Here is a 12,539-nt window from a genome sequence, read left to right as displayed (position 1 = left end):
CTGCTCAAATTTCAACAAAATTCAAGAAACCGATATCCTGAATTTCACAAAACTCCCAATATCTTTATATCTGAGTACAATTATCGTACTATGTAATCAAGCTTCATGTTAATCCTATTCATAGAGGATATGAACTCTACTATTTTCATTAACTTGTGCCATAAGACAATGATTCAATTAGTAAAAAATATGAGCATACAAAAGTATATAGACAATCATGAATATGGTATCTATCGGTTATATATAACTGTCAACTGAATATGGTTTCAGAGTTATAGATATATCCAAAACCAACAATGCTTAAAACCAACAGTACAACAGTAACAATTGACCCCAAACTCCATATATTATAACTATACTTAATCCGATTCAAAGCCATAATTCAGAAAGAAAGGAAATAGCATAACAATAACCAATTTCTTTTTCTACATATCATTACAATGACATTCAATATTAGCCCATGGTTCAAAAAGTTACAGAATAATTAAACCTATAATTTAAAGCCTAATGTCGAGGGTGAGGCACAAATTGGTATTATTCTCCAGCTCAGCCAAGTGATTATGCATGAAAAGGATACCACATTTTCTCTGAGAGAAGCAATTTAAGCATTCTAAGAGAAACTTGAGAAATACTCATCAATATGCATAAAAATGCTCAGTAGACATCAAAGAGTAAAGGTAATCAGAAGAACTGTTACCCATGGTTTTAAACTGCTTTCCACAAGAACGGCGACAGTAATTGTGACTACAAGTCTACAACCTATGCTTTTCAAGATCTTAACAACCACATCAAATCCAGCTATATCTTACTACAATATTCTACATATCAAATATCATAACATAACCACCACAACTGTAATTAAAAACCTTACTTATATGATAACAAGATGTGCATAAAGTAAACCAGGGTGTTACAATTTGATTACATTACATGTTTTAACTGAACCAAAATAAAAAACATAACGAACAGGCTTTTCCTTTCTATTTTACAGGTAAACCGAATGCTAAATTAAGCCGATAAATAAGAGACTCGTCTGTCATCATTCATTAACTATGAAAATATGGAATACACAGAAATGCTCATCACCAATTCACCACCACTATCACTAATTACTACCACAATAACTAATAACTAGCATGTGCTTGTGATCAAAACCATAAACACATCCAACCAAGCCAACAACATATAAACAATTTCATCAATTACACCATATCTTGATAAAAATCAAAAAATTGCCATTTAGATCTATGAAATACTGGCACATATATAGACACGACACACATGACTAGTTGAATAATGCGGTAATGCGGAATACCAAACACACACCTTCAATCTGAAGTGTCAATGCTACATAGTCATGATCAATCATCATCATCATGATCACTCTCATCACTGAAATACCCAGCTTTCTTCCCTTTCTTCTTCGTCTTGTTGTTGTCCAAACCCTCATCATCATTTCTGTTTCTCCCCAGCAACCTTTCACCCGCTTCATCATCCACAACAGAAGCCCAATTATCGTCAAACTGCTCCGCAGCAATCTGACCACCCTCCTCCTCCTCCTTATCACCTTCCTCCTCCGCATCCCTATCCCTCAGCCCATTAAATCCCCGTCGCAGCTTCTTAGGCTGAGGCCGCGGCCTCGGCCCCAACTGATTCTTAGGACACTCATACGACAAATGACCATGCCCCCCACACTCATAACACAAAGCAGTCTCAGTATTGTACACGCGCTTCCGAATAAACTCCGGAGCACGTCCATTATCAGCAGCAATAGAAGCAGTTAGAGTCCTTCCATTGAGAATCTTCTTATTCATCTCCGCCACGACGCGTTCGGCGTCATTACGAGAGACGAATTGGACAAACGCGACACCGCGGCTTAGGCGCGTGTGACGGTCTTTGAGAAAGGTTACACGTGCGATGCGGCCGAAAGTAGAGAAGAGCGTATGGAGATCGGAGTTTGTTAGGGAGTAATCTAGATTAGAAACGTATAGCGTCGATTTTGATGGTGCTAAGGGTTCACCTGTTCCTTCTATTGATGATCCTTTGTTGTTCGGTTTTGATTGGGGTTGATTACTGGATGTGGTGCCGGTGGTGGTGTTGGGGGTTGAGGACGAAGCGCAGTAGCGGTAGTAGAAAACATTGTCGTCTTCATCGCTGTCGTTGTGTTTTCGTTTGTGGTTCTTCTTGCTTGACATTTTTTTCGGTTCAGGTTTTTTGTTTCCGGCAACGGCGTTCGGTTTCCGGCGACGGAATTAGTTCTCCGATGCTTCTTTAATCTATAGAGGAAATCTGAGAGTGGAGAGATTCTATAATGCGTTTGAGAAACCCTAGAGAAGTGAAGCGAAACTCCAAGCGGATCTGGACATGGATCCGGATATTTTGGATTGGTTTTATATATGGTTTTATCCATTATTATTTTTTTATAAGCAGTACTATCCATATGTAAATGGACAACTTGCTCACCGCCAGAGTACTTGTAAAGATAACATAAAACTAAAAATTATTATGTTTTAATATTTTTTTATTTAATTGGTCAGCCACCCATCTGCATATATAAATTTTAATAATTTTTTGTTAGTATGATGCTAGATTTTTTAAGACAAAAATTTCTAGTTCGTTAGATATACAATTTTATTATATTATTTTAGATTATATTTTAATATCTTAAGATAAATAGAGTTATTGAAATTTAGCAAAAATAGAATAGAGTGAAATAGAAATTTTATTACTTTATTATTTGAATAATTAGCGATAAAAACAAAGTAAGTTTTTGATTCTGCTCATATAAAAGAGAAACAATACTGATGGAAAGTGATGAAAATTTTCATTCTGCTCATATTAAAGGGAACAATACTCGTAGAAAGTGATCAACACTAGTAGAAAGTGATGTAATTTTTTATTCCTCATATCTAAGGGAAACAATGCTAATGAAAAGTGATGAAATGAAATAAAATAGAATAATAAAATTTTATTATACTGGATCTGATTTTAATTAACTCAAACAATGTAATCTTATTCTATTTCATCTCATATCACTTCATATCATCTCATTGCATCAATTTAAGCAAAACCATAGTCTAATAACTTCAGTTTCACAACATTTAAAAACTCTTATGTAGAATTTGTCCAGAATTGAAGAGGACTCATCTCTTACTAGAAACTCAACAATCAATTTGTTTTCAAAAGTAATGCTTTATTTATACGCTTAGATTATGTTTGGACATCTTAAAATGAAGATATAAGAATAAAAATGAACATAGTGAATCAACAAAATTAGAAGTACATACGATTAAAATGGATCAAAATCGATGACATCTTTTTAAATTTATTGAACTTTTCGCATTAGACTTTTTTCTATTGTATTATTTTTCAACATCATTTAATTTCTAGAACTCATGCATCCTATCCAAAAAAGCAAAGTTCTCACTCAGATGTTTCTTCCTTAAGACGTTCTCTCCATTCTACGAATGTTGGTGGAAGAGGACACCCTCGTTTCAAATAAGCTTGTATAAAATGCATCTTAGTAGCAATCTGTCTAATCAAGACAACCCGACCATTTAAATTATTTGGAGGGCAACTTAGCAGAGGGAAAACGATTTACGAAAAACTATGTCTTGTAAACTAAACTAAAACTCAGTCATATACATTTGATATAAGATGACTCATTTCAGAAAAATTCATCCACTTTATTGTCGTTGTGGGGACACCAATTTTACTAAGAATCAAAGGATTTTGAATAGCTTGTATTTGTGCATTAGTCATATAGAGTCGCATGTAATTGTCGCACCTCAAAAAAAGATGATAATGCGATCCCTCGCGATAGGACGCGGAAAAAAAATGTTGTTCGAATCAGAGTCGCCACCGAACTTTATTTATTCCAATGAAGGAATAGGAAAATATCGAGAAAACCTTTAGAAATAAGAATAATGGTCGTCGCAACCATATTCGGGTTCGGGAGTCGATTACGCAAGGGGAAGGTATTAGCACCCCTCACGTCCGTTGTACTCAACGGGAACCTTTTAGTCTGATTTTGCTATTTGACTGTTAATTGATTGTTTATCTGCTTGCTTCGAGTAATTAGAATTGATGATAGATGTGGATGAAGACCTCAGGATGGGGGAAATGGGAGGTTTTTTATTAGTGTGCTCGCGAAGATACAATAATCTCCTGCCTACGTATCCTTATGGTGCAATAAGGAAATCAGAGCATTCGTAGTTCGGGCTACTACGAATATTGGTTGTGTTTTGTTTTGATGAACGACTATGTAGGTTGGCGTTCTAACGGCTAAACACTGGCTTGTCTACTCTCGGTGGAGGCTCTAGTACGGGTCTGTTGTGCGCATTAGAAACGATTTACAGTGTTCTTTTTGAAAGGGTTTTGGTCACGCGGGGGTGACGAGTTGAATTGGCGTGTTTGGATTTGATTGGTTTCGATCGCTCGAGGGCGAGAAGTTAGGTTTGATTTGTTGATGATTTGAGGAACGACGAAAGATTGAGCAATATGGTGTACACCAATCGTTCAATTCTTTCGAGGAATAATAAGGCGTGCGCCTTCTATTCCCTTTTCGTTCGAATTGTTTTGAAAGTTTGTTTGTGGATGTTGAATACGCACGGTAGTGAGGCGTACGCCTCCTACTTGCTTATTCAAAGAATAACGAGGCGTACGCCACCTATTCCATTATCCAAGTTTATTTAACGTGTTTTAGTCGGAAGTCGATAATTTGTGCAATATGGCGTACACCAATTATCCAAATAATCGAGAGACGGTGAGGCGTACGCCTCCCATCTTTTATCACCCGAGGTTTAAATTGTAAAAAGATATGTTTAGATATTGTATTCGATTTATGAAGATAGCTTGAATTTTGGGTTGGTAGGTTTGGATTTGTCGATGATTTGAGCAAGGTGGCGTACGCCAATTATTCAAATAATCAAGGAGTGGTGAGGCGTACGCCTCCCATTCTCTATTGAAGTTGTATAGTTTATTTTGTAAAATTGGGTTTGATATAAGAGGTGATTTGAGTTTATTCGATTGTGTTTTAAGTTTGATGACAAAAACTCGAGCAATGTGGCGTACGCCAATTATTCGAATAATCGAAAGATAGTGAGGCGTACGCCTCCTATCCTCTTTATTATCATAAATTTAGAATTAAATGTTTTAGAATTTGTAGTTGATTTGGAAAATGATTTGAATATGATGGTTGAAGTTTAGAAATAATTTGAATTTAGAACCTATGTTTGATTTGAAAAATTGATTTGAAATTGTATGATTATTAGGGTTTTAATTGAATGACGAAAATCCGAGCAATATGGCGTACGCCAATTATTCGAATAATCGAGAGATAATGAAGCGGATGCTCACTATTCTCCTTTTCATTCAAAGAATAATTATTAAAAATAAAACTTTTAGAATTTATAATTAATTGGTGGAGTGATTTTAATTTTATGGAGTTTTAGGGTTTTAAATGAATGACGAAAATCCGAGCAATATGGCGTACGCCAATTGTTCGAATAGTCGAGAGATAGTGAAGCGGAGGCTTACTATTCTCCTTTTCATTCAAAATTAAATTAAATAATTTTTAAGAGAATACTATTTAAATACGGTGAATTTGAATTTATTTAGAATTAATATACTTTTGGGAAAGACTATTTGGTATTGGACCAACGTCAAACTTATTTATTAGAAAATAAAGTAAATTATTTGTTGACGTTAACCATTAATCCACCATTTAACTAATTATAATATTATAACAAGATAAAAAGAAGAGTTGAAAATAGTAATCGAAACCGAACTAATAAATATTTCTAATATTAGTGTTATCTTAATTTTAATTAAAACAATCAAGAATAGCTCATAAACCAAGTAGACCAAATTGGAATGTTTGGGAAATAAATAAAAAGTTAGGCCCTAAACATTGGATCAAAGAAGGCCCAAAGGACTTAAAGTAGTGTTATTTTCGGGATGGGCCACAAGGCCCAAAATCCTCTCCTACTCAGCCAAGTGGTACCGCCGAGAAGAGAAAAGGTTGGCCTCGGTTTACCTACCGCCACGCGCATCATTGTTCATTGATAACATCATAAAGATTTTGGGAACATAATCTAACAGCACCCAAGTATCTATCATCAATAACATTAATTTACTCTTAATAATATTTTAAAAGAAGAAACAATCACCCCTTAAAGCAAAGAAATAAATCAAAATATATTTGTCTCTCTCTCTTAAAACGACTCTTCATTCTTTCTGGAAAATATCCTCTCCCTATTAAATCGTGTGCATGGTCCCAATCCAAAACTGCAGAGAGAGAATTTTTTTTTTAAAGGAAACCGATGAACACCCTTCGGTGTTCATCCTCAAACAAACCAGGACTCGAACATGAAGTTCAAAACTTCCAACCTGACAAACGACCACAATCCCCTCAAACCTCCAAATCCTCGACGGGATCTAGAAAACAGTAGCGAATCGGAACCTCAAAGGAAAACCTAATCTTAGCTTCTAACCCGTTTTATATATCACAATCAACAGCAGAAATTAACGAGTCAAAATACAAGGTCAAAGCACTTTAAAGCAAAATAAAAGGGAAAGATTCCGCCGGAGCATCGTAGCCCCGACGAAGACCTGACGGCCATGATTACCTTCGGTGAGTATGTATGATGTTGTCCCTCTTCTTTTGCTTGTTGTTTCAAGTTTCTTCCTTTTCTTTCTATCCTTCTGTATCCACTCCTTGTTTTCTGTCTGATTCTGACTTTCTCCTCTAATTGATTGTCATTTCCTTTTGCACGCGATTGAAGGGGTCTAGCTCTTCAAACCCTGATTTTCAGTGTGAAAATCAGAGTTGAAATACAGAGTTTTAGCGGAGCTTTTCGGTTTAAGGTTCATTTGGGATTTAAGCAGAGTGACGGTATTTTTCTTCTCTCCTTTTTCAATCGATTAGCTTTCCTTTTTATAGAGTGAAATGAGCTCCCCAAAATCGTGTGTGGATCCTTGGCAGATGGTGCAAAAAGGAATCATTCTGTTAGCATCAAATCTTTCTTTAGATTTTGGTGGGGACCAATGTAAATGTGGTAGGAAACGGATTTGATTGTGGTCCCAAAAAATCTCCAAATGCGTGGCCGTCTTCACTAAATCTCCCATCTAGTTTTTACTGCGATGAAACCTTCAACAATTGAGGTAAGGAAATTGGTATTTACTGGCATATATTTTAACCTTAATTGATGACTTCTCAACTTCGATTCACAAAACTTCTTCCGTTATTGCTGATGTGAGGACTTAATACATTTAGGTATGAATTGATGCTCAAGTATTTTCGAATCCTGTGAATCTTTGCCTTTGGTTTATCATAACAATTGTGTGCTTACAAGTCTTATGACCATTAAATTGATGCCATGTTTGATACTTGGTTTGGTATTTGGTAGGTGATCTGAATGATATTCAGGATGCTTGATGATACTTGTATGGATGTTAACCTTGTTGATGGCTGAGCTTGGATTGCTAGTCTGGTGTGTTTTACATGGTGGTAGTCATGATTGCTCCTGTGATTCTATTACCATGAGGTTAGTCATATGCTGAAAACCTGTTAACTTGGAATGTGAGCTGATTTGTGGGTTGCTCTGCTTGGTGATGCAGTAGTGGTTTGTGCAGTTTTTAGATCGTATATTTGATCAAGGTTAGATGGTTTGGTAACAGGTTTCTTCTTGTCATGGTTCAGCATCTGTCATGGTTCTCTGATAATAGGTTCTATTGTAACAGGTTTTTTTTTGAAGCATACCCTGGCACTGTTTTGGTTTGGAGCATTATGGCGTTTAAACCAATCCCGTCTTTAATTGATGATTCATAATGCAATGGTCCTGCCGCTATAGCTAAACCTTATGTCCCAAAAAGGTGAATCTTTAAATGTATCCTCATTTCCAAGTGTAGGCTAAGAGATACTCTCAACTGTGTTTAGCATGTTAGTTTTCTCGATTGTTTAACATCTCTGCTACCGACCAAATCCCTATCCAGTTATTAACATCAACATTCTGGACCTGAATCATCTGCCTTGGAGTTGTTAACCATCTTGCCATTGAAGGATAATCATGTTGCCAAGGTCTGCAACATGGCCTGCTGTGGGAGGAATACTCTGAACTTGCGTCTGTAGCCGTTTTTTGTTTTTTGGGTGTGACGGCTTGTTTTTGTTGTTTTGCCGTTCGGCGGCTTGTGACAGTTTTTCTTCTTTTGATCATAATCTCTTTGGGAAAATCCTTACTCATTGTTTCTTTGAATCCTGCAGGTTTCACTCATGATACCAAGTTTACTGCTTCTGGAAGTGTTTTGGTGAAGAGAGTGCATGGAGTTGTCGTGGTCAACTGTCATGATGTTTTAAGCTTATATACTTTTTTATTGTAATGTCCTCAAGTCTTTAGATCATAGGCCATGGCTGTGTGTAAATCATGAGGTCTACCAATATAACTGTAAACTATGCACCTTACAAAATTTATTCTCAGAAGGATCGTGCCCATATGGAAAAAGAATGGTTTTGTACATCTAAATTTGTATTTTTTGATCAAAAGTAACATTATTATGAAGTCCATAGAAAACTGTTTCATTTTCTTTCTTATAGGAATTAAAAGACATTGAATCTAAATCCTCAGGAAATTTTCTCAAGTCAGGACCAGGAAATGCAAATCCTAGGCCATCCGTTAAATAGGTCTTTAGACGTGGCCCGAGATGAGTAGAAAAAAATGCTCATAGAGGATCCTATTCAAGCTTCATGTTAATCCTATTCATAGAGGATATGAACTCTACTATTTTCATTAACTTGTGCCATAAGACAATGATTCAACTAGTAAAAAATATGAGCATACAAAAGTATATAGACAATCATGAATATGGTATTTATCGGTTATATATAACTGTCAACTGAATATGGTTTCAGAGTTATAGATATATCCAAAACCAACAATGCTTAAAACCAACAGTACAACAGTAACAATTGACCCCAAACTCCATATAATATAACTATACTTAATCCGATTCAAAGCCATAATTCAGAAAGAAAGGAAATAGCATAACAATAACCAATTTCTTTTTCTACATATCATTACAATGACATTCAAGATTAGCCCATGGTTCAAAAAGTTACAGAATAATTAAACCTATAATTTAAAGCCTAGTGTCGAGGGTGAGGCACAAATTGGTATTATTCTCCAGCTCAGCCAAGTGATTATGCATGAAAAGGATACCACATTTTCTCTGGGAGAAGCAATTTAAGCATTCTAAGAGAAACTTGAGAAATACTCATCAATCTGCATAAAAATGCTCAGTAGACATCAAAGAGTAAAGGTAATCAGAAGAACTGTTACCCATGGTTTTAAACTGCTTTCCACAAGAACGGCGACAGTAATTGTGACTACAAGTCTACAACCTATGCTTTTCAAGATCTCAACAACCACATCAAATCCAGCTATATCTGACTATAATATTCTACATATCAAATATCATAACATAACCACCACAACTGTAATTAAAAACCTTACTTATATGATAACAAGATGTGCATAAAGTAAACCAGGGTGTTACAATTTGATTACATTACATGTTTTAACTGAACCAAAATAAAAAACATAACGAACAGGCTTTTCCTTTCTGTTTTACAGGTGAACCGAATGCTAAATTAAGCCGATAAATAAGAGACTCGTCTGTCATCATTCATTAACTATGAAAATATGGAATACACAAAAATGCTCATCACCAATTCACCACCACTATCACTAATTACTACCACAATAACTAATAACTAGCATGTGCTTGTGATCAAAACCATAAACACATCCAACCAAGCCAACAACATATAAACAATTTCATCAATTACACCATATCATGATAAAAACAAAAAATTGCCATTTAGATCTATGAAACACTGGCACATATATAGACACGACACACGGGACTAGTTGAATAATGCGGTAATGCGGAATACCAAACACACACCTTCAATCGGAAGTGTCAATGCTACATAGTAATGATCAATCATCATCATCATGATCACTCTCATCACTGAAATACCCAGCTTTCTTCCCTTTCTTCTTCGTCTTGTTGTTGTCCAAACCCTCATCATCATTTCTGTTTCTCCCCAGCAACCTTTCACCCGCTTCATCATCCACAACAGAAGCCCAATGTCGCATTACGCGAAAAACCGGCGGGAAACAAGAACAACAGAGCCGCCACCGTGCGTTATTTATCCCAAAAGAGGGAAAGGAAACGCTCAGAGTAAACCTGGAAATAGCATGGTCTCGCGACCAAAAAGAATGGGATCGGGAGTCGGTTATGCGAAGGGAAGGTATTAGCACCCCTACGCATCCGTCGTACTCGACGGGATCCACGCACAATAGGAAGGAAAATGGTTGCTAAAAAACACTGCTCACACACACACAGATACTGGCTGAAAGAGACACAAGAAAACAAGCAAGACTGACTCGGCAGGATATCGCATCCTGGGCCTACTTAGTCTATCAAGCATAGACATCAGAGTCTAAGTAGTTCGGACTGGGGAAACGACACATGCTCGCTAGGATATCGCATCCTATGCATACGTATCTCCTTTGGACGAAGGAGAATCAGAGCATCCGTAGCTCGGCTAACACGCACACAAACAAACACAGGCAAAGGCAAATGTGGAGCCTGAATGCAAATCACTGGACTTACATCAGCATCCGAACCAAAACACACACAAGAAGGCAAACGTGAAGCCTGAATGCCAATCACTGGGCTTACATCAGCATCCGAACCAAACAAACCCACACTGGAACCCGAACGCCACTCGATGGACTTACATCAGCTTCCAAGCACACAACAACACAAAACAAAGACACAGGCGCCCGGAGAGATCTGCTCATCTCCTGCCTACGTACCTCATCTGGTATGAGGATCAGGGCGACGTAGTTCCCCTACGAAGGGACACAGGACTAGCCTAACCAGATGACAGAGGGAAACACAACTAGGGAGACTAACTCGAGCCTAGATGTTATCATGCAAGATTGTCCCTAAGTCAAGGTTTCTAGCTAACTTGCACAGGAAGCAAGCCTATCCTATTCAACACAAGTAAACAGTAAATCAAGCATTCACAAGTAGCACACACTATATGCACACAAAAGGGGCTCAATCAAAGGGTAAGACTGCAAGAGCAAGTCATCTGTACAAGGGTGGTGTTAGCTCTTAACCTTGCCATTGAGGGGCTAAGGTGAAGCTGATGAAAGCAGAGTGAAGATAAGACTTCACAGCTCTTATCCCTGGTCATGGAGAGCTTCAGACAAAGGAGCGTGGGTTCAGAAAGGAGGAACCCTTCTACACTCGAGACTCTGACACAACTGTACATTGTACAAGATCTTGGGTTTGTATCCCAATGCATCAACACAGTGGTGTGAGCAGAGGGATGACTCAACAAAAGAGCGGGAGATAGATTGCTTATATCTTTTATCCGCCAATTGCCTTAATCACGGACTTTTCCTGCTTGGGGACAAAAATAAACAAGCACAAGCATCGCCTCTTAAGGAGGACTTCAGACAGGTGCCTGGCCAAGTAACAGGCCAGGTCTTCCACGCTACATGGAGACAAGAGTGTTATACCTCAGTGCAAATTGCTTATCAAGCAAAGCAAAGCAATATTAGCAACTAATGTACCTGAAATCGATCAAATATCATCAGTATACCAATCACAGAACTAAACAGCAAATGGTTCACAATTAGCTATACACAGACAAACACAATTCAATGCACCAAAGTGCAAACCAACTCAAAGGAGCCAAGCATCCTACAAAATAAACCAAGTTAGTTTACAATTTCAAATGACATCTCAATCAAATGTGAATCCACCTCCTTAAGGTATTTTGCTTCTTAACCTGAAAATCACATTCAAACATGAGATACAAGACCACTAGGACAAGCCTAGGGTCAAAAGGAAGTGAAAAAGTCAAAACAGCAAGTGAAACATGATCAAAATCAAGATTAATCAATTAAAAAGAGAATCCAATTGGTCTCACATCAAAACTATGCACCAAATTCATTTCATGCACAATTTAAGTCAAACTATGCAATGGTGAATCATACATGAGCAAACAGAATGATCTCAATCAAACAAATATCTAAACAGCTCAATAAATTCCACAAAAATTCAAGTCTAAACAGAACACATTCAAGGAGCTACACATCAAATTTCATACCATTTGGACAAGAGGAAGTAGGTCAATGAAAATCAGAAAGTCAAGACAAATGCAAACAAGCCAATACAAGGCATCAAAACAAGTGCCAACATTCATCAATCATAAAACAGTGAAAACAAATGAAAAATGAATGGGACCAAAGCCAAAGTAACAATGAACATGTTATGAATCACTCCATCAAATTTCACATTCATATGATATGGTATGAGCATTTCACAAGACATGGAAGTCAATCACTCAAGCAAAACCCTAAAATGTCTAAACAGCAAGCAAAAATCCCAATCAAATAGGAAATGGCTCAACAATTCCTACAAAAAATCATGCTCAACCTAGACATATACAAGACATC

The 12,539-nt window shown here is 37.0% G+C and overlaps 1 protein-coding gene across 1 annotated transcript; it reads right to left on the bottom strand.

Moving 5' to 3' along the window:
• Window positions 1–1,361: 1,361 nt before the first annotated feature.
• LOC127137557 (U11/U12 small nuclear ribonucleoprotein 31 kDa protein) lies at window positions 1,362–2,195 on the bottom strand. Its single transcript, XM_051064015.1, has one exon. It carries the CDS (start codon window positions 2,193–2,195, stop codon window positions 1,362–1,364), a length of 834 nt encoding a protein of 277 aa, XP_050919972.1.
• Between the last annotated feature and the right edge of the window lie 10,344 nt (window positions 2,196–12,539).

The sequence above is a fragment of the Lathyrus oleraceus genome, chromosome 4 (assembly GCF_024323335.1).
Source record: "Lathyrus oleraceus cultivar Zhongwan6 chromosome 4, CAAS_Psat_ZW6_1.0, whole genome shotgun sequence".
Lineage (NCBI taxonomy): Eukaryota > Viridiplantae > Streptophyta > Magnoliopsida > Fabales > Fabaceae > Lathyrus > Lathyrus oleraceus.
This window is presented reverse-complemented; position numbering and strand designations above follow the sequence as displayed.